This window comes from Euwallacea fornicatus, chromosome 12, assembly GCF_040115645.1.
Source record: "Euwallacea fornicatus isolate EFF26 chromosome 12, ASM4011564v1, whole genome shotgun sequence".
NCBI lineage: Eukaryota > Metazoa > Arthropoda > Insecta > Coleoptera > Curculionidae > Euwallacea > Euwallacea fornicatus.
This window is the reverse complement of record NC_089552.1, coordinates 173,623-197,154: the sequence shown is the minus strand read 5'-3', so window position 1 is coordinate 197,154 and position 23,532 is coordinate 173,623. Positions and strand designations below refer to the sequence as shown.

At 37.3% G+C, this 23,532-nt stretch overlaps 1 protein-coding gene across 2 annotated transcripts in view; it reads right to left on the bottom strand.

Annotated features, from left to right (window-relative positions):
• Positions 1–60: 60 nt before the first annotated feature.
• Cals (calsyntenin-1) overlaps positions 61–23,532 on the bottom strand; it is a 59,318-nt gene continuing 35,846 nt past the window's right edge. The window contains exons 3-17 of one of the 2 annotated variants that reach the window (XM_066288437.1): positions 9,206–9,424; positions 8,865–9,131; positions 8,469–8,611; positions 8,174–8,356; positions 7,862–7,885; positions 5,402–5,529; positions 4,196–4,372; positions 3,989–4,111; positions 3,718–3,927; positions 3,523–3,661; positions 3,182–3,468; positions 2,909–3,126; positions 2,751–2,850; positions 2,491–2,628; positions 61–2,435 (exon numbers count right to left, since the gene is read on the bottom strand). In XM_066288437.1, coding sequence (XP_066144534.1) covers positions 2,349–2,435; positions 2,491–2,628; positions 2,751–2,850; positions 2,909–3,126; positions 3,182–3,468; positions 3,523–3,661; positions 3,718–3,927; positions 3,989–4,111; positions 4,196–4,372; positions 5,402–5,529; positions 7,862–7,885; positions 8,174–8,356; positions 8,469–8,611; positions 8,865–9,131; positions 9,206–9,424 — 2,443 coding nt within the window. In that variant the 3' untranslated portion in view covers positions 61–2,348. The remainder of the gene's footprint in view (positions 2,436–2,490; positions 2,629–2,750; positions 2,851–2,908; positions 3,127–3,181; positions 3,469–3,522; positions 3,662–3,717; positions 3,928–3,988; positions 4,112–4,195; positions 4,373–5,401; positions 5,530–7,861; positions 7,886–8,173; positions 8,357–8,468; positions 8,612–8,864; positions 9,132–9,205; positions 9,425–23,532) is intronic. The other variant, XM_066288438.1, reaches the window with a different exon arrangement.

Genomic DNA, 23,532 nt, shown 5'->3' with positions numbered 1-23,532 from the left:
GTGTTTGGTCAAACCTGCAGGGACGATCGGAGGAAGGAGACGGATCGAAACACACACACCCGCTATTTAATATACATTTATTCATTACATAATTATTGTGATTTACATCTAAAAAGACATGGTTATTTGATTCTGATTCCTTATACTTTAAACACACAAAAAAGCTTTTCCTTGTTAACAGTACACAAAATAAAAAATTAAGACAGGTCATCGTCGAAATTCCGCACACTTTGCCTCCTTTTTTTCTTTAACAAAAATTAATTTTCTCTGCGCCGCAGACGAACCGACGAAAGTATGGCAGAATTTCGTTTTCATTTACCCTTACATGGAATGTCCTAACGTCCTTATGTATCTCGATAAAAAATAGTGTTAGCTTCATATTTTTTTCCTTTGATGTGCTTCAAGCATGGAACGAAGCAAAGCAGCCACACACACCATATTTTAAGGTTTTAAGTGCCCTCTATACGTATATCATTAACATTTTTGCATATTATTATTTAAACATCAACAGCCACTAATAAAAGGTCGCTACAAACTACTTAATTTTATATACAGACAAAATTATTCAAGTACTTAAAGGTCGGTATGTCTAGTAGGTTCCTAGTCACAATTCTTGAAGGGCTGCCTTGCCTCAACCGCTTTAAAAACCAAACAATTTTTTTCATGTAAAATCACAGCAATCTATTTTTAACAACGACGATTTTAACACAAACGCGGGGAAAATGGCCTTGATCGCATTGCACCGATACAAGTAGAAGTATTGCGTTAACACTGACATTGAAAAAGTATCATTTCTCGTCGATAAATCTACCACGAATATTGCGTTTTCAAGTCATAGCGCGATATCCCAAAATAAAACTAGTTTCTTATACGTCCTTAGCTCGGTTATTAATGTTACTTAAGTATCTTTCTTCTTTAAGTACCCATACGATTATTTCGCTACGATTACAAAAAATAAACCTACAGCTGCAGAATGTATATACAAGACGTTCATTTCCTATATTTGTCGAAATTTCTCTTCGAAACGGAATTATTAAAGGAATTGTGCGAGTAAAGAAGGCAGATAACATCGACGCTACTTTTGTTAAATTACCTGACAGCTTTAGAATTTTGCCACGAACAGGACAAAACTGTCGAGTTTTTTTGTTATATCGGACAGGGTGAAAGAGGTAACAACCTATAGCGTAAAGGCTCTTAAGTTAGAATACACGTTAATTATTTTATTGGGACCAAAACTTTTCGGGATTGCTGGCATTGTACGTAACAGGACATCTTTAGAGGCTGAAGTCTCAAAATTAACCTCTATGCGTACCGGTCGTTTTGTCGAAAATTGTAAAATATACTTTCAATTGAATGGAGGCAAAGTTGTGCAGGAAATTCAACATAATTTAAATCAAAATACTTAACAGGTCCAACCAACTGTGTATGTGTATAATCCAGAAAAGTTAGGTCCAAACACTTAATTCGAGGGTGGAAGTGCAAAAACTCTTATAAAAAAACTCAATTAACAAGTACAAAACAAAACGAATTTTTTTGCTCTCCCAATCAGGTTTTTTGATGCACGATTGTGAGATGCAAAAGTACCGGAACAGCCGCTAGTGATTGCACACAAGTAAAAAATTTGATATGATTTAAACGTTATTATTGTGACATTTAAAACGGTGATAAGAGGAAACGACGGCTGTAAAATTGCCTTACAAACTAGTTAAGTACAAAAAAATAGACACGCGAATCAAAGTCGAAATTAACTACTATGGTTGGAAAATACTATAGAAAACCAACAAACTTGGGAGTTAAAATTACTAAAGAGAAAGTGTCTTGCTAGAGAAGACTGAAAATTAAGATTTAAGAGAGGAGGAAACAATGGCGACTGCCTCCTACACAAATTAAAAGTGTAAAGGGAGTACATTATACAACATACTGTATACTATAATCTCTAACATTAATTTTATGGACGATTATTGTTGATATCAATTTATGAGGCGCTGTAAAAACACTGTCTTTCTAGCTAAAAGCTGAATCTGCCTCTTTAGTTATGCTATTATTAAGGCGACACAAGCCAGTATTAAATTTTAGTATTAAGCACCTTTGAACAGTGTTTTTAAGCTAGAAATCCGGGACTGTATACTAGTGCCTTATGAGCTGATTCTATGGCACAGCAGGTTGTGCTTCCAGCGCAACTGACATTTAACAATAGCTAGTAGAGTAGTGTCAGTAGGATGAGGAAGGGAGGTTTTCTTTACTTCAAAATTCTCATTAACGAAAGAGGTTTCGATCAAGTTAAAATCTAACAATTATTTTGGTTCCCATCCTAACCTGGATTCTACCCTCGTTCGTTCATCTCCCGCTTACATTGTGCTGTTGTCCCATTCCAGTTGCGACACGTTTTGGTAGTCTCGCTTGCGTCTAGTTGAAGCTGGAATGTCGTCCTCCTCCTAAAAGGTACATCAGGTTTTTCTTAACTTCCGTAGAATAATATAAACAACTGACCTCATCTGAAGAATCAGCTCGGATGCGGCAAGGTCCATCTCCTGGTCCATCCTCATCGGATGAGGACTCGGAATCGGATTGCTCGGACTCCGAGTACTCTCCTGATACGCCGGTGCGTTCCAATTTACGCTCAGCATTCTGGAAATAACAATATTTTTATGTCGCAATTTAAAAATTACAACAGTCGAATCAATCAAAATTTTTAAGAACGAGAACAGTAATTCTAACGGGTTCAGTCTTTCGTCACGAAAAATTCTCACCTCCATTGGATTCACTGTAATAGTCAAAGCGGAGTCATCCCAAGTCATCTCTCCATCTTGAGCTTCTTCGCTGGATGCCTTCTGATGGGCAGCTCTAATTCTGCAAAAAAAAAAAAACGTATTTTATAAATGAAATTCCTTTAACTGACCTATTTTACCTGACAATCCCTAAGACGATCATGAACAATAAGAACCCAACGCATACCACCACAATAATGGTCACGGCATGAGAACCTCCACTCGCCATCAAATTCAGACGATTGCTTTGGGCATAATCGCGTGAGATCACAGAAGCAGGTCTCACTTCCACGTTATGTTTGTTCACTTTAGCGTGAGCCACGATCGATTCTTTGGGTTGAGGATGGATGACTGTAAGCTAAACAGAGAGAAAACTTTAACGATCTTCCCACCACTGTTGTGAATATACTTACCGTCTGTACATATTCATTGCTTGTGAACCTCCCATTTAATTCTGAACAAGTCAATTTGAATACCCTGTTCAAGTAATAGGCCGGTTTTCTGTTGGTGTAGACCAGCTGCCTCAATACTTGTTGGTAGTTGAAGACCATATCGGACCCGCTGATGGTGACTCCATCTTTGGATACGCGAGCGGCCATTCCGAGGTGCTTCAACATCTCTTCGGGTACCCCCAAGTTTTCGTGGTCAGGATTTAAATTTGGGTAGATGGTCAGTTGGCATTTGTCCAGTTTTTGTTCTCCTGGTAAAAAAAAAACGATATATCCAAAAAGAAAGGGATGAAACGCCTACGTACCTGTAATATGAATATCGGCCAAAACACGAACTCCCATGCGAAAATCTTCGTATTTTCTAGCCATGTTTCCGGTACCATTAAGATTTATGCTGGGGGTTTGAGGACGCAGGACCATTACGTAAGTTTGTGCGTCTGGTACCTAAATGTAAACCAACATAACAAATAGCTTACAGCAAAACATCGATCGATTTGTACCTTAACAGTTTTTCCGTTATCACAAGTAACCGTAGTAGTGAGTCTCAAGTTTCTCCTTCCAGGAGTCGGAAATTCTCTAGTGTTGGCGTAGCCGACCTTACGAACCAAAATCTCTAAATTGGTACGATTATCTCCTTCAACAGTAACTTCCGTTAAATCGGAGTTAGTCAGAAGCTCCATTCCGGGCTGTAATAACTCCATACTTGGGACCTATAAAGAGATGATACAAAAAAATGTAACCCTTAATAAAATTACTCCCTATTTTTGTTACCTGTAAGCTCTCTTTGCACTGATGGAGGCAGCTAAGCACTTCCGGTTTCTCATTTTCACCCACGAGGACGCTCAATCCTGCTAAGTATCCCTTCAAGTGGTGCTTCATCTTGTTATCGGAGCCCTGAAAGTCGATTTATAAGTATAAACGTTTTAGTCGTACATCGTTGGTTTTTCAATGTTGGAATCTGGATGGGAGTTTAATTACCTGCCAGCAGGCCCCGACGGTTAGAGTGGTGTTGATGCCTTTAGTTGGGTGCAAAGGCCAATCGTCTATCACTTCAGGGTTCTTCTTTTCGGTTCTGAAGAGTTGTCCGTCCACGTAGAGTTCGACGTCGGGGAAGCGGACGTTGATGGCGTAGTGATGCCACTGATCATCGCAGACCTTGAAAGAAGAATTTCACCGAGTAAATTTTAAGTACGTTTCAGGATTTTTGCTTCGTCTAACACAAAGCAAAAAAATTCGCGTGCGCATGTTTGATGTTTATTACAAATTCTGGAATGCTGCCTTCCAAAATGGTTCCGCATAAGAGCGATCGCAGGAATTCAGATTGGAGATTAGATTAGAGCTACAATACGCGTATTTGTTCTCGGCAACTATCGCAAACAAAAGTGTCATTAATACATCAAAATTCCGCCGAGTGAAACTCCAAATTGGCAACATCTCTTTAGAGTGCGGAGATACTCTAATTAATATCTAAACAGTATTAAAACTGGGATCAAGGAAAGCCTTTCAATGCGCATTAACGCGAAAAATGCCCGGGCAACTAAACTAATTGTCCTAGATAAACTAGACGTTCCTACTAAAGTTTTATTAAATTTTTAACCGGATTACAGAGCGATTCGTCTCCTCTAAACTACTCAATTTTTAACCGTAAATCGAGCGAGTTCCAAACTTTTCAACTTAAGTTTTACATTTTTAACGGGGGCTCTTCGTGAAAGATCGACCGTTCTTTGCACTACCTCTTGAAGGAACTGTCTATAACTTTCAGCATTTAATATTAACAAGCATGTTTCTTGAGAAATTGGTTTCAAGTTTCCAGTACATACATATAACGTAAGTTGAAAGCCATTCAAAGTCGCATATGATTTGAATTCTGAATAGTTCAATTGCAGGGCGTATTTGAAAGTCGCGCTCTGCCTTTCGCTCTTATTTCATTTGCCTAAAAGCTTTGTTGCTAGTTAAGAATAATGCTTACATATAAATAGATTTCTACAGCACGGATAAGGAGATTTACTTTACATTTATTTATTTTGCTTGGCAGCTGAAAGGGGTATTTAAAAGACGAGCTCCATTAATCTTGTTTTTCTGGAAAACGCTCGGAGTGTTAGAAAGTTTTCAAAGGCAAAGTTCTTTAAACAGCGAGGGAAATATTAGAATTTTAGTCTGTCCATTGCAGAGGTTTATATTTACCTGAGGGATTTTCCATCTCCATTCTGCAGGCCTGAAAATGTTTAAGTCCCCTTCCGAGAAGTCGCGTCTCAGCAGCAAAATCAGACGACAATTTCTCACGAAAAGAGCGTAATGATGTCTGTTCATTTCTGAAAAATATTAATTGATTAACGTGGCAAAAATGAGCGTAATCGAGTTTATCAAACGCATTTTTGCGAAGGGAGGCGGCAAGCTTCCAGCCCCGTTTGAGGGCGAGATGCACGGAACGGAAGTTAATATACTAAATCTAAGAAGTTTAGGAGTTAATTTCTTTTCATCGGAGAACAAATAATTGAGTATTCATAGAATTCTTGGAGTGTTCAGTTATCTAGTGCGGCATTCGGCGAAATTTGCACATGCAGTAAATATATGAATTAGGCGAGAGAAGAGGAGACCGAAATCGACACTGAAATTATGATGTTTGTTCCAGTTTCCGAAATACACGGCATGCGCTCACTTTAAGGTCTTTCAAATCACCAAGTAGGTCCGAACGAAAATTCCTCAACGGTCTAATTTTTTTATTCGGAAATAGCAGAAGATCGAATTCAGTTTGACGCAGGAAAGTACTTTTGAAATTGGAAAATTTGCTCGTGGCGAAACAGATTTTTTTCAAGCAATATGTCCACATAACCATTAAATTCAAACAACATTAAAAACCAATAAACTATTTCCGATTTCCTCCTTCTTTAAAACCTCACGAGAAAATATCCAGAAGTGCGCTCATGCAACTCGACTACAAATTTGCATAAAAAGCGGATTTCCAGCCTCCCATGGGCGTCTTCCTTCTCTGGACTCGTATCGGCACAAGTGGAGGCTATTTGGCCTTCTGCCAGTTGAAATAATGAACTTTTAATCCACAAAGAAATATGGTTTATTTGGAATTGATAGCCGCGTGGTGGCTTTTTCCAAAAGGGCTTTTAACGTTCGCCCTAGCCACCGGTTTTGTTGAGCTAGTTCCGAATAATTATGAATAATGGCGATCCAGATGCCAGATGTATTAATACTGTATAGCATGCAATGACCAGGATAGATTTATTCGCTTTTTATGAGCTGTAAAATCTTCAAGTATTGTAACCTTAATGAATGAATAATGGGAGTTTTGTTTTGGTTTTGAAAAAGTTCTTATTTTTGCTGCATACTTAAGATTTCATTTGAAAATGGTCAATTTTCTAAAAAATGCGAGCCACAGATTCGTTCTTCCAATGAATTGAACGATTGAAAATCGATGTCTTGCATACAGTCTCTTCGCATAAAAATATTTTAGCGTTTTTGCTGAAGGTAGTTCTGAAACTCTTGCTGTTTTCAAGGTGCTTTCAACGTTGAAATCTCAAAATAATATCGCTATTCCTTGGTGAGGAAATTTTAATTTATTAATCTTCTGCATTAATCTCCCGGAGGACTGCTGAATTATTAATCTCTCGGTTGTATGTCTTAATTATTTCAATAATTCCTCTCCGGATTGAATTCCCCTAACCGAAAACAAACTTTATGCCCTTAATTTAAATGAATTATCATGTTGAACTCTTCCACCTCCAAGAAAAAACGCTTGACGCAATGTGAACTTTAATCTGGTTAAGTAGGAAAAAGGGCCCTTTCCAGTATTTGCCGAAGGGAATTTTGGGAAATTGTCAAACAGGACGTGAGCTTCGCTGACAAAGACGAGACGTGTCTTCTCCAGAATCTTAAATAGGAATGCTTCGCATAGTGCCGGTGTCGATATTAAAGGAAAGGAACTAGGGAATTGATTTATGTGGATTCAATTTAACACCAGGTAATAGAGAGGTCGAAGAACTTTGAAGAATACGTATATATTTGCAAGCGTGGTTTGCTGGGTTATTGTCCTGAAACAAAGGAGGAGAAGTGGGTGGCGTGTCCTGAAAACGTGGAACTCTAACATTTGAAACATTCAGGGGGTTCTCATATTTCTTACAAGTCTAACCCTCAAAGGAGAAGGTAAATCAAACAGTTTTAAAAAGTTTTAAAATTTTCCCGAAATTCTATACAAAACCTCAGGAATTTGTTATAATTTTAAATCGTTCATCGTCAAATACTCAATTTCACATCTGCTTCAACGAACGAAACAAATCTCGCTGCTACTTATTCTCCGTCTATCAAAGAGCTTCGGCTGTACAATAATTTCATGATTTCTCGAATTGAATTTAACAGGCCCAGACACTCGGGCCTAAGGGCCCGCTAAGGGCTCGAAACTGCGAACTTAGTTTGGCATGCAAATTATTCCTGAGGCATTCGGCCTAGTCTAGTCTAGCGCACGCTAGACCAATTCCATCAAGCTCACACAATGGGAAATCTTAAAATATGACACTGGCGAATTCTTGGATTTTCCCTTTGTTAGTTAATTTTAAATCACTCAACGTAAAAATTGCTGGATTAAGGAGTTAAGTTACGTTAAGGCTCAAACTTGTGCAAACACATCAATCTTACCAAAGGTTCGATGGTGTGGCGGATCTATAAAAATGACTAAAATGAAAACTTAGGAATTATGAAGTATCTGCTGTGATAATAAAAGTTTGCTTAATGAGAAAACTCGGTTCTTGGCTGATGTGGTTTCCGCTTTCGATGTTTTTCTCTACTAATCGACTTAGTGATTTACGCAAATAATGATTTCCTTCAAATGGCTCTCAGTTGATTTTTTAAAACTCAAAGATGCAAAAATAATAGCCATGAAATTTGATTACATTCATTCTATTTCTAGACTTCCGGCAAAACATTCAGGTAAAGTTGTTGAATACTTACTGTGATCATCGGCAGAACAAAGAATATGCTCCTTAGTGTGTTTATCCTGCCCATTGTGTTCTCCATGTCTCATCCAGGTGGCAATAGTGAAAGTTGGAGGTAAATTATGGTCCAACACGGAATTGGGAATTGAAACCGCTGTGCTGCTGCCATCGAACTCGAACATCTGGTCCGATTCGTGCCCTATTAACAAAATTTATGTCTTAAGAGCAGAAAAGTAGAGCTAAATTATAATATATTATCTCTGAGGCGAAGTTTCTGCAAGACACGATAAATCGCTTATGGGGTAACTTACCCTCATCGGAAATCAGCGGTTTGGTCCATTCAGCTCCGGCTCCGGGTGATGGCAAGAGGTCAATCGCTGAAGGAGAAGCTCCGCAAAGTTTACGCTGAGATTGCACAGAATATGTGTCTCTATCGCAACCTTTGCCAATGTGCCTGGAATTTCACAAAATAACTTATTAGGTACTTATCCTGAGACAAAATACGCAGGCCAAAAATTTTGCTCAATTCCATTGATGTTTAAGTACGCATAAATGAAGATGAAGAATGAGAATCCAGGCGAAAAAGTGCAACAGTTATTGTCGCAGGTGTACAAAACCGAAATGTCTAATGGTATGAAATGATTTGTGAACAGTATCTACCGAGAATAACGCTATTCATTTATCATATCTAACTTAAACTACCCTACCTTGTTGCTAAGTCGACCCTGGCCCTCAACTCCCTAACATTACAAGGAACATCGCACAATTCCAAACTAGCACTGGGGAACAATTCCTGTTTTCCAGTCATTGGAGCGTAGTCCACCCTATCAGGCAGCCCTCTCCAGCCCAACCTACACACCCTGTTCACTTTTATCGTCACCAGAGCAGGGAACGACTGGCGCATTCCGCAATCATAGGCGATTACGCTTAAAATGTGGTTGTGGGATCGTTCATAGTCCAAGGGTTCGGTATTCCTGAAAAAAATGTAAGGTCGGATTTCGAGATTTAAAAATTTAACTTTTGCAGTTTAAGAAAAGATTTTTCTCACCTTATAACTCCATCCATGTCAATAACGAAGGGCTGATCACTGGTTAAAATTTCGTATTTGCATACATCACCAAATTTAGGAGTACAATCCCTGTCAGTAGCTTCCACTCGCACAATTTCAGGGTAAATTCGTCCTTCGTCGACCTGTCTGACGTAGCTGGGTTCGGTGAAGGTGGGTGCATATTCGTTGACGTCAGACACTGTGATGTGAACAGTCGCACTGAAACAATAACAAAAAATTTACTAATGATGGCACTTGAGTGGTTCGAAATTTTAAAGTCGTTTAAAAGATTCTGAGAGTTGAGGAAGAACGGGCAGTTCGCGAAAAACAGGACCGAAAGTAATTAAAAGTTGTCTTGACCATCGGTACGCCGGCCAAATCCGCAAAAAGTCTTAATAAAGTTGAAACTACGTTCTCCAACTTTGGCATCGTGGTCTGAGAACTTCCGCGCTTATCCCTTATGTACTTTCTCAGAGCTTCGGAAGTTTCGGTTTAACTTCCTACAAGGGGAAATTTAAGGGGGTTTTTCAGACGCAATTTATTAGATATCCAGACCATTTTGAGCAGTTCGACGGTAAAATAGAACAGCTGGAAACCCCACGAGTGGGACTAGTACATTAAAAAAAAAAAAAAAAAAAATTCTCCGTGTGACCTTTATATGTACTCCTGGACAAACGGAACGGAGCGAGTTTTTAAATTGATCTCAAGTCTCAACAATATAAAAATTATTGTGTTTCGGTGGTGATTGGGGTCCTCACGGACGAGAACAGTTGGCTCGTTCTTGGCCACTTACCCACACACACACACGTACATACATACTTCTTTATGCCGACCAAAACTGTCGGTCGACCACAGTCTGTAGTATCCGACGGTCCTTAAGGGAATCTGTAGGGACAACATTAATTGTCTGAATAGGCACTATAGGCTCATACAAATCAGGTTTAGTTTCTGAGATACGCCCTTGCCTTAATACCTATTTTTGAAATTCTCGTCTTGCTCAATTATCCCAACGGCAAGCGAATGAAGGAAATAACAGTTTATAGCTTCAGATTCGCAGTTGCGATAGAATGAGTATCTCCATTTGCTCAGTCCAGTGTTTTCGTTAAAAAAAAAATTGAGGAACCGTGACGGTTTCACAAACCGGGAACGATATAGATCCGTAAAATCACAAATCCTGGATATTACGAAGAATAACAAAAGATTTGGCAAATAAATATTTTCTACGAATATCAGCCAAAAAACCTGAGCAGTAGCTCGTAAAACCGCAATATTAAACTTGAAGCGTATTTTCTCTGTTGTTACAGTTTTTTGATTTCATGAGGAGATGAAGCCAACTTTTAATTGTCTTTGCCTGTGTTTCTACAATTCCCTCTTCTATAATAAAAATCGAGCGATTCGAGATTTATGACGAGAAAATTCCATTTCTGTCGAGTAACATATCGCGCTTAAAAACTGCGTTTTTTCCCCTAAGTATTCACAGAATTCGGCTGAATGTTTTAAAAGCGAAGTTTCAACATTTCCGTAGATCTAATTTTTGAATTCCGAAATAATCTGTGTTATTTATGGCCCTCACGAGACTTGCGGGACAATCAAATAGAAAACAGGACAATTTCGATTTAACTGTGCCGTTTACATATCGTGGTTCTGATAACAAAGCGCCGCAAAGCTCGAATAAATTTGAGCGCAAATTGTTGCTCAACACGATTTGAGTGTTCTCTCTCTATATTATTTATTCAATTCAAAAGCGCTCAGCAAATAGTTTGCAACAATCATGCAGCCGCAATTGGGTGAATGTGGAATGGAGTAAAATGATAAATAGCCTATTAAATTTGTAAATAAACCCGGCAATAGCGGAAATGGTGTTCCAAAAGCCGTTTGTGGCAACAAAGAAGGCAACACCTCGGCAAAGTGAAAATAAATTTCCGTCCAGGTGCGTCGCAAATTTGAATTTTCACGACCAGTCGAGCGCATTCGAGCCGCCATTATCGGGACAAATGGATTATTTCGGTCTAGAAAACAGGATTCTCGTCTAGTCGGACGGCTAGTAATGTAATGCTACATTATACAAATGTGCCAGAACTTAATCGTCACGAGGCAAATCCTGCAGTCTCTTTTATTGTACATACAAATTTCCAACAGGTGATAGTTGCTCATCTGTAATGCCCGATTGAATTGCCACGACCATCTTGTCAAATTTAAGCTCTTCTCTACAGACCAAAAATTTCTTGTTTCAAATGAGATACTGAAGATGTCGAGTGTTATAAGAAAGTTCAAAAAACTAGATGTGCACACGTTAACAGCGCCTTTACTACACAGGATGTCCAACGAATACGGACCACCATCCGTATCTTCGAAACTATGACTAGGAAAAAGTTGAAACATGGGCGTCATACTAAAGTGGAGGTGATCTATTAATTAAAAATATTTTCTTGAAAAGACCACTTCCGGTTATACCGGAAATGAACGTCAACTCGCTTATTTTAAGTGAAACACCCTATATATTATAACAAATTTCGATTCTGTGGAACATTATGAATATTTTTCGTGTATAGCGTTCTATACCTACTTTTTACGGTTTTCGAGATATTTAGAATTTTCCAAAAACAATTAGAGTTTCAGTCATGAATGTGTTTTCTAATAATTCGAAAACGGATAAGTGTTTTGCAATGAAATTCTGCGCTATTGTACAAAATGCTTTACAGTTCTTGGATGAGTGAGGTAGATCAAGTTTTTTCATACAGGGTATTCAAAAAGAGCGTCCAAAATTATCATTCAAGAATTGTAAAAAACTCATTTTTTTTTAAATAGGAAGCCCCTATTTTTTCAACGAATACATATTTAACATAAAAAATAAGTACTACTTTCAATTCAATTGTCTATATCTGAATCTAACCGTTTTCATTAGATTAAAAAAGAAACACTTTTCAATGTTTAGGACTTAACAATTTATTTTAAATAACGTATAGAGTTACTGAGTGACGCAACGATCGTCAAAAATAGGCCTCTTTCTTCTGTAAGATGCTTTGACAGATCCGCTCGTTTTAAAATGATCCATTATGCGTTTGAGGAGTTTTCGTGATGGCTTCGGTTGTTCTGGATGTCGAATACCAAATGTTTGACACGTCCTGGTTAATACTTTGTTACATTCACCATGAATAATACACATAACGAGATAATCTTCGTTTGAATAATTTACGAGTGCCGCCATACTTAAATTCTGGCGAGCAGCGCCATTCCCATTAATAAGTTCTCCTATTATTGATTAATAAACGAATGTCCGCAATTTAAAGTAGACAATTAATGAGGTGCGCGAATACTCCTGTGACCGACTGGACGTACTATTACGAATTCGAAAAATGGAAAGTTCCAATGACATAAATCATCGTGTGCACCTATTTAGTGAACCAAGTGTAGGTGGACTTGAATCACAACAGTTCTTTCTGGCAACCATCCACAAAACAAACAGAGTTGAAGGTACTTCCAAGTATTTTATTTAGATTTTGGTTAAGCAACAGGGACGGATTAAATGCCACTTTCTGAACCGAAATTTCGGTTGTAAACCCTGCTTTCTTCTCTTTCCTGTACTAATAAAAGATTTATAATAATTAGATTTCTTCCATTCTCTTTAGACGCGTTAGACCTTGATCTTTAAACGATGGTAACAGTAAAACTTAATTGTAGTAAATTCAACGATAAATCAATCGTAGTGGCACGCATTCCACGGCCAAACGATTTCCTTATGAACCATTTCGTTCGGTTCGATTGAGACAGACCTGGCAGCCACACAAAGAGCCTGTGTAGGTAAGTGCCAAGTTCTTTTGGATCTAAATCACGTTTTATTTCCGACAATTGGGATTCACCGATATCTGGGTCACTACTTACATCTATAACTATAATAAAAACATAAACGCACCTGAGAGAATGTCAATTACCATTATTAATGAATCTAATGAATGATAAATTCTCTAGCGTTTTTGTTGCAGCTTTAAAGACAGTATCTAATGTGCCATTTCCTTGAGAATTTCTCATACTGTTTTCCTGTGTTCGCAGCTCTAATGACACTGTCAATGAAAGTTCCTCAACGTAATTTTAATCAATGTGTAAACTGTTTGAGGTGTCCGCCGCATCGCTATAAATTCCCAGTTTGATTTCTTTTACATCGCGATTTACATCATTAATCTAGACACGATTCGTTGTTTAAAGGATGCAATTCGTATACACAAACGTCGTATGAATTCTCAAAGCACATTGATAGATCCATAAAATATAGCAATAATATTTTTTATCGTGTTAATTACAGCAAAATTAATTCATTTGTTCCTTGAGCATGAAGTTTTTAAAAGAATTATCTTCCTTTTGTGTGATTTTTAAGCGGCGACAAGAATACGTGCATTAAAGCGTCAGCAGGCACTTGTGCCTTAGTTCAGGTTTCGTTTCACCTCGCACAGTCACAAATCGGCAACTTACGGACGTAATAAAATTAAGTAGCTTGGAACATTTTACACAATAATTTTAAATGGCAATTATGCTCATTGAATATTTGAAGAGAGACCTCAATTTACAGTGACAACAATTGCGGTCGGATTGTGCCTCTGTATATATGGTTTTTACACTGAAATAGCAATTTTAGTCGACATGCAGACAAATAAATTGCTCTCCGCAAATGGTTTTAAATTTGCATAAATGAGCATCGACTCGCTCTGATTATATTCCATGTCGAACTACAAGCTAAAACGTAAATAATCCCTGATTTAATTGGTGTCCTTTGTACACTGCTCGCCCATTAGACCGACAGTTAGAACATATCTAACCGTTTGTTAAATTTCATCCTGTTAAAAGTCATTCGCACGTTCTACCTGTGAACTTAAGCTATGGTGAGTAATTTCGGAAATTTCAACGTCTTTCCAGGACCGTTTGCGGAGGTTCCCTCAAACCGTTCGTGGGGAATCAGAGCCCGCCCGGTAATTTCTTTAAGCAGGTAAGCGAATCTAATCAAGAATCAATTAATCTAATGTTGTTTCGTAATTTATTAGTGTTTACATGCCGAAATACGGCCTCTGTCGAAATAAATTACCGTAAAATTAAAATTCTCGGTATATCGGCCAAAGAATGAAAGGTACTTTAAAGGAAAATTGTTCTATTTTATTTTCTTGGTTTTACTGCAAGCTAGGGCCCTAATTAACTGCATGAAATGGTGGATAATGGTTGGAGGGAGGGGGTTCATGACTATGTTGGAGGGTTGCATTTGCATTTAAGGGCTAAATTATCAGTTCAACGTATCAGACACGGCAACTTTTCCAAGAGTAGAATTTCCATGGAAACAACGAAAAATTAGTGCATTATTGTTTGGTTTCTTAGGAACTTATCCTCGAGCTAAATTTATCGTGAGTTTAATTTGTTGATCATTACTATCACAAAAAATCTACCAATTATTAGTTCACTTCATAGCTACTCAAAACTAATTTTTCTTTGTGTTCCCATATCAGTTCGTTGTGAGCATTTAGATCACTTTAAAGTGATCCTTAAAGTGTTCAAATATTAAAATCCGATATCTCGACGTCATCCATATTATCAAAAACATTTCAAGCTAACAGAGAGAAATTTTCTAACACCAAAAAATCACATTCTTCTCGGTTCCGATAGCTCAACGCGATGCATCATTTGTGTTAAGTTCTGGCAGCACGAGGAACTTTCCTTCTTTATACAATTCGAAGGCTGTCAGGAGGTTTTAATGTGGCCTCTTTGAGTTTTAGATAAACTTGGCTAATCCATTTTTCCATTTCCCAAGTGAATCCATGCGAAACGCGATTCCCTTCGCCTGGCCTCTGATGTGAAATTTATTGAGGTTGCAGGATTTAAAAAGGTCAGAGCTTCAAAGGGTTCGACTGATACTCACCTCAGACCCATTAGTTAAATAGGGTTCTATGTATAAAACATGTAAAATTTATGTGAATTTATCAATTTAAATTAATGCTCATTAAACCATTCGATCCATTGATATCAAATATTAGGTAATCAGATAAATACCTTTCTCCAATACGGATAATTATTAGCGAACACAGAATGAAGATTTATTTATTTTCTAGTGAAAACATGAGCTAATAAACATAAAGCGTTGCTGATCTAAAGTGAATTGTATTTATTCCCCAAAGGCACATCCCACGCACAAATTTTCCCATTTCTAGAATTACCAAGTTGTAAAGCATAATTTATTTGCTTTATCTGAAAGCGTGGTAGGCACGGGACCGGTTGTTTAAGGTTAAGGAAAACGACTTAACGGTATCTCATTGTTTAGGATGCGTCCAAGTATCATAATCGGCTTTCTCTTTAAAGCCCCAGTACAACAAAGCCACAGTCGTGGAGTATGATTTATAACTGCTACTTGTTGTTCGGGATAAAACACGTTTCCAACTTGTTTCTTTAAGCTATTGGGCCGGTTATTAAGGGCCGTATTACGAGCATTACTTTATTTAGAGCAGGGAAACGGGCAGCTTCGGAGAAATACTCGAACGAAATTTCTCCTCACACTCTTAATCAGATCTATTATTTTCCGTGTTATTTAATACAGGCGTTATTCAGAGTCCACTTCGTTGATGAGATGCGTGCCACTCTTCTTTCGTCTATCTTCGATTACTCATTATGATCATGCCGACGGTGGTGTTAATTTTCCGGATAGCAAATACTCTTAGGATAAATACAAGAAACCCAAGTCAACGTGATAACGTCGCAATACATCGGTAGTGTCTTGTTTACCTTTATGTTAGGCATCGATAAACCTCAGATATTTGTTGGAAATAAGTTTTTTGTACGAAGGAATGTTTCTGACGCTGCAATTTCAAGGTGATCCAAACGTAAATATCCAGTGCACGAATCAATCAACACCTCAAGCACCTTCGAAACCCAACAAATGGCTTATTTTCCGAATAATTTCTAAGTGTTTATTGATTGGACAACAAACTCAAAACTGGCTGCAAAGGAAACGACCTTCTTTTTGCTTAAGGTTACCTAAAACTAAAATCAATAATCATTCTAAGTTCAAAGCCACATTAAGTATTTATGACAGTGCTGCCTCTATTAGTATTCTTCAATTAATTTCGTTCGTTCATATCCTCTTGGCAAGCGTCTGAGGGCTACGCCACGTGAATATTTACGCGGATAATACGTCCACTATGCAGTATTTCGTCTCATTCCCTGTAGTTAATGGAGTTAATGGGCGTCATCCCTCAAGAAAAAAATATGAAAAATTATCGAATGGGGCTAAAAATATATAGCATTTATGAAGTTTCGAGGTAATTAGTTTTTGCCCATAGAGTTGGTTTCAATCTTATAAGAAGCCGTCTCGATGTTAACTGAAACTTCACCCCAATGTCGGGGCTGACGGAGTTTAAGAAAACATACTCCCGAATAAGCTGCTCTTCTATTTCAAACTATTTACGAGGAATCGATAAATCCTTATCATCCCCATATATTCGAAAAAGCTGAAGCTTTCCGTCGAACAGCATTTTCGATTTTCCTCTACTTGTCGTTTTTTTTTGCCAGGGCCAAAATAAAAAAGGCAATCATTTATCATCGTCACCCTTAAATATAAGAGGATTCTTCCGTTTTATTATGTTCCATTAAGCTTATACTCGGTTGATAATAATTTATTAATATGAAAATTTAATATACTCCCCAATAAAAGACAGGAATGGTAATGAATCACATGACATGAAACATGGACATTTATTGCGTTATGATAATTTGTAGCTGGTGGCGCCTAAGCCTCCGCTCTCACCTGATCTAGATCTAAGCGACGCTAATGGTGATTGCATAAATATGTAAGAGTTGTCCATGCCCAGGAGCAAGAATTGTTTCTCTTGATCTCGTTATGTTCCATGCGAGACCGCAATGCTTCGTTCGCTTATACGTGCCAATTCAAAAACAACAATGGCAATGAAAAATGGAAGAGAACGTTGGAAAGGAACTTATTTGAATAATTGAAAAATTCTTTACGGCAACCCTGTGACGAACTCAGACAAGAAGGAACTGAATGACAAAATTCGTGAAAACGACTTTGCCGAAAAGGACAACCGGGAATGATCATTTTTCTCTGAGTTTATAGAGTGTTTTTTTTCTAATTTAAATGGTGACCGCTGTTTTTAGAATTAAGTTCGCTCATGAACTGTGATACATTGAGTGCATTTACCTACATAAGATAAGATTCAGATTGGGAGTCGGATTCAAAATTCGGAATGGTTTGGAAACGCAACCGACAACTTTTGTTTGTGTGTTATCGGTGTTTGTAAATAAATAACAACTTATAGTACATTTGGTTGTGACAATGGCTGATACGTGAACGTGGTGGAAAATCAAACGTAAGAGTAGCCTGAAAGCAAATCGTAGACTTCTTTTAAAGAGAATTTTAGGTCAATACATTCTCATCAAATCCAGATTTATTCATTATTTAACCGTAAAGAACTGCAGAGAAAGAAATCAATGGCAAGTCTTAAAAGGCGACCCCAAATCCTTGAAAAGGTTTTAGTCGCCTCGAAAGTGTGAAAAAATCTTCGATAAGCCCACGTCATTCATTTACTTGGCGTAGGAGGGCAATTTCGGTAAATGGCCGAGCCAGGCAATCTTGCTCATCCCTCTGCTGTCTCGGTCTACAACGTGAGCAATAAACAGAGAGTAAACAACATAAAACGGTTGTGCAAGAAAATGAATAATGACATCGTGATTTTGCAGGCTGCCTCTTTTGGGCAGAAATTACCGTTCGTGGTTATTTAAAAGATGAATGAGGGTCAGGGCCTTTTATTTAATATGAACGGAATTTTTCTCTTGAATGTACTTATGCGTAATCCACATCAAACAAAATAAGTTGGGACATGACATTATTTCTCGAATCTGCTCGTCATCTAGTGGAAGGTTAATTGAATTGAAAGGGGGGAACTTCTTGCCATGAGAAGCGATAATATTTAATTATATATATATATATATAAAAGACATTTTCAACCGATCCATCCAAAATAATTAACTCCCCATCTCATCGGAAAACAATAGGCTAGTTAATATAGTATAATGAGTTCTAGCAGCAATGTTAGAGACGGTTCGAGTAGCAGCGGTGGAAGTGAAATTGTGTGATGGCTTAAATTTCCTGCACCATCTTACAGTAAATCGAATGTGTCACCAATTAGGTGATACTTATTTTTAACGCTCCCAACCGGGCTCGACGAAATTAGAAGCTCTTGTATTTCTGTTTTTCGTTCTATTTACGAACAGACGTGTCCAACTCTAGGTAAATGTGCTTCAAAAATAAGAAATCTCAGTTATATAAATCTCAACTATCGTACGAGAATATTCAGATATGGACGTTTTTTATTTTCGGGACGTATTTTAGAACGATGAAACAATTTGTTATATTAACTTTAGTATATAATCTAATCTGGATATATTTGTACTAAGGAAGAAATCTCAATTATCCCCTACCATCCACAGATTTAGAAACACAAATATAATGGCATAGTGCTTAACAGGTTCCTTCTCGTATGTTGAAAACGCTAATTTGGGATATCCTTTTATGAGGTATTTACACGGTTACACGGGAAAACACCCTTTGATTGAACCCTATGCTAGAACAATGTAGTGACCGCCAATATTTGCATTATTATGGTATGGTATTATTATTAGTATGGTATTTTCACGGAATAGCGCTGTATATACCTTAAATGGCCCACCGGAGTAATACAAAAGGTATAGGAAATTATTTCCTAACCTTGTACCTTTTCCCTATACCTTTCCTGTTGGCGGGTTTCTTAAGACGCACACAACGCTATTCCATGGAAATACCATACAAATATTTGCGGTTACAACATTGTTCCGGCACAGGGTTCAATAATTGTTCGTTTGTTCGAAGCAAATGATTTTACACGATAAAGCTTTTGGGTGCACGAATTGAATGTTAATATTTCTATTTAACAAATTAACAAATTATATATTATGAGTGCATTTCGATATTATATATATCGATATATATATTATCGATATTATATATTATATATTTAGAGAAAATCCTACGCCCTGTATATCGTACGAATCGTCGACTTTCGGATCGGGCATGTTCGCGTCAATTGTCACCATTTGACGTGTAATAGCGCCAGCCAACCTGTTATTAGAAACTCTACAACCGTTCGACAATGGCGTCTCAATGAAAACAATAACGGCGTTGCTAGTAATGGAAAACGGTTAGTTTTTTCTGTTTAGCACATACGTATGTATGTCAATAAATATTAAAAACGTAAACGACGAATTTTAAGTAAAACATGGTGGGCACGAGCAATTAGTTACTAAAACAATTAGAGTTCTGCCATGTTGTATACTTTCACAAGTAAAGTATAATATTTCACCCCAACGTTTACATACACAGTGGCGCTTGACGCCATTCAACCGCAGCTAATTTGAATTAAAATTTAGTTAAAATGTCTGGCATAATAGCCTTTAAAGTGCCTGAAAACTCGCTTTACAGCTTTCAACGTTAACATTCAAATACCAAATTGGAAATGGGTCAATCGATAGAGAGACAGCCTGTTCAATGTTATTATCTATGCCTGGCTATCGGACGTAGGTACGATTTTTCTGTTTGATATTGCTATTTATAGGAGAATGATTTATCTGTGTCTGCGCATTTATACAGACCGTTCTATGCGAGAGGAAGATACTTTACAAGATCATTATACATCACGTTTTCAATAGAGGTCTCATTTTCTTTCGTTTTTATTACTATTTTCTCAATTAAACGCCTAAATGAGAGAAAAGCGCTAGGTCTCCACATTATCCAATGAAATATATGCAGTTTTTTTTTTTTTATTTTCTTAATCGAACTCCGGAGCAACAAGCCCAACGATTATAATATTGAAATCCACAAGTACAATGGTATCACTGCTCCCATTCTATATTATCCACGAGTCATGGTACGAAATGTAGCAAAAATAGAAGATAAATTGTGCCTTTGTCAAAGACACAGAACATTACATAAGTCTGAGAAAATTGCAAAAGTGCACGCGTATTTGTGTAGAAAATCGTAAGCGATGGAAAACGTCTGGTACGGGATAAACCTCTTGATACTAATTTACTAAAACTATTTTTCTTCATCTCCTCTACTGCTTTTAAAATTTTCATAATAAATCCTTCCAAAGCGTCTGTACCGATTTGCGAATTCCAAGAGCATTAAAATATGTTCCACGCATTTGAGACGAACTGATCATTTTTTATTTCATTCCATTTGGGCATAAAACCTCATGCAGAATTCTTACTTAAAGCTGACTGAGAATGACACCCGCCGAAGCTTGTAGGATGTATTATCGGAGGAACGAGAATTAACAGTTAACTAAAATGCATGGAGGGCGAATACGTAAACTGTGTGAAGCATCCCGAAGTTTCTCTTCTTAATCGTTGAGTAATCAGTTTTTATAATATGTTTTGACTGCAAGATTAAGAGCTAGACGGCGTTTGTCACCGGTAGAGCAAATCCGAGTTTCACCGGAGAGGAAAACCGAATTGCGGCTAGTGCGAAACAGCCTAAAACCCATCTTGTAATTAAATTAAACGGCTCACTAAACGCAGCTCTGTCATAGTAATGAGTCCCCAATGTAAATTATGCTGACCCACTAACAATCAGGAAAGATTTCGAGGGTATTACGACACCGCGAAGGAGCTGAGTATGACAACTTATTCCGTTTCGCTAATAGGTCGTGTCACGTGGGGAATATTCGATATTTTAGAAATCGGGTGTTATAAGTAGCGACCATTTTCTGTTTTTAAATATGTTTAAGACTTGCAGACTATGCATAAATTCCAAAATAATTATAATTTATTTTCAATAATTAGTTTTAGGAAGCATAATTTATTTAGTTGCAATGAGTATACCCATTAACAACATCCTACAAAAACCAATTCGATTTGAATTACTGACTCGATTGAATCGATCGCAGAAAACCAAGATCTCAATCATGTGAAAGCCGTTTTTGATTTTAGTAAAGAGCTAAGTGACAACTGCCAGCAAAAAGAATAAATTATTGTTAGCTTTGTTCTTCGTATCATTATCGACATTCCTACTGATTCTCGTTTCTCTATTCGATACAGTAGTAAATAACTATCGGCTTATTCTTTAGTTTAAATGCACACTGCAATACAAAAAAGGAACTGCTCAATATCCTTCTTATACATACCTGAAAAACTCTACTTTCAAATGCCGCCTAAGGAAACGTATTAAGAATTCTGTTAAAACCCCAAAACTTTATGCAATTAAAAAAGTTACTTAACAATAGGCAGCCTTTAATTATCGTCCTTTTGCTTAGCAAAAACTTTACACTTTACAGCCTGGGAATTGATTATCTAACTTATACACCTAATACCAGCAGTATGGCAACAGAACAAAAGACTTCCTCAATCTTCATCTGTTCGGCTGATCCAGTGACGTACTTTCGACGATTTTTTAATATTATGCAACGAATCCGTGGAGAAACAAGAAATTAAGTTATTGTTAATTAACTTTTCCAATGACCTCTTTTCACTGATTGACCTTAATACGGTTTGATATCTCCTGGTGTTGAGAAACATTTGGATTAGATTTCATAGTATAAATTAAAGTTTTCCCGTCGATCTTTATTACATAATGGAGCTGAAATCTCATTTTATGATCATTTCATGTAATAACCGTTTCTTTTAATGGCTTTATAAATCCGTTAAAACTAGACAAACTTATCGTGGTGCCATCCTAGATCCATCCTTAAAATGAACTCCACTCAAAATTGTTACGAGAAGAACTTACCTTTTCCGCAAATGAAGATAATGAGCTATTAACACAACGATGGAAACAATGTCAAGTTTTCTTCCTTTTTAAGCTAGAAATGAATGAAGATTTGTGATAAAATTAAAAAAAAAAAACAACATTGAGTGCCTGTATTTTTTCAAACTGGAAGTTTTCAAAAGGTCTCAGTGTCTTTTTAGTGCTCATGGTTTTAATGTAAAAAACTTCGCCTCTGGGCCGAACAATTTTCAACAATTTTGCTCGTCGAGGCACGACAAGAAATAACTTTCAAAAGACGTTATTTCTTTGTCTCCGGAGCCCTGTGGGCGATTTTTTAAGGATATCTCCCCGGTTCGCTAATCTCACTTTAGCTTGTTGTAAGTTGCGACGAGAAACAAAGGAAGGAGCTAGAAAACTTAACGCTGTCTTGGAGAAAAAAAATTCCGTTTCATGGACACGGGAGTAACTTCTTGAGTTTCGTTTCATAGAATTTTAATAAAGAGCGAATTTGATTTTCTCCAGGGTAATGAGCGAATCGAGGAAGCGTCGTACTATCTACATGGGGCACTAAAACATTATTCTTGTTTCAAACAATTAATCCGAACTTTTTTCGATTTACAACGATATACGAATGCTGTAAAATTTTTTCCCGGCAATCCATAAAAAAAATCACTTTGCCCTTCATTTATATAATAAAACTTATTTAACGAGCCACGAGTCTTTTACAATTTTTCACAGAACCTTCATTACGATCGCATCGCGTCGAAGAGCGTCGAAAGCAGGACACTAAACTCTTTGTCTCCGTAGTCTTTATGTTATAAGGCGTTACATGAAGTTATAGTAAAAGTGCATTAGACTCGAAAATAGGGCGAACTTTTACAATATTGTTGTGTTGAGAGTTAGGATAAAACTTCTGTTGTTCAAGCTCGTCGAGGATCCTGGCTACGTAACAAAGTAAAAATTAAATTTAAGCGGGGCTGATGGAGATATAAAATTGCCCGTTATGGACTTGCCATAAAGAAAAACTCGTCATTTGTTAACTTTTCATTTAAAAAATCATCCCCGTTAATTCTCCAGACCCTCTCGAGACGGATATCAATGGGAAGCCTGAAGAGATGGTAACAAAGAGGTTGCGGCCTTTTGTCATCCCCTTTCAATTTGGGTCTTTGTCGATCATTACAATGGAAAATTAGTTGTTTTGTTTGGTCGAATCATCGCCATCTGAAATTGACAGTAGAAACTATTTGAAATGTCAGAAAAGTTGTAAATATATTGGTCCTATCAACTTCAACACGTTCGGGTGAGAAATCAAAAAACATGAAATATTTCCTCGATTTTATTTCCTTTTACGATCGTTTTTCATTCCTTCGGACGATAAGAAAACCTGAGGAAACGGCTTTAATATAACCAGGTAGAAATATCGAAGCAAACGACGTTTTAGATATTAAAGTCCGAATCTAAAAATGTTTCAATCGAAGAGAAAGATAAATAAAAAAAACCGCTGGAGATGAAAGAAATCCGTATTGATATGCATCCGCATTTT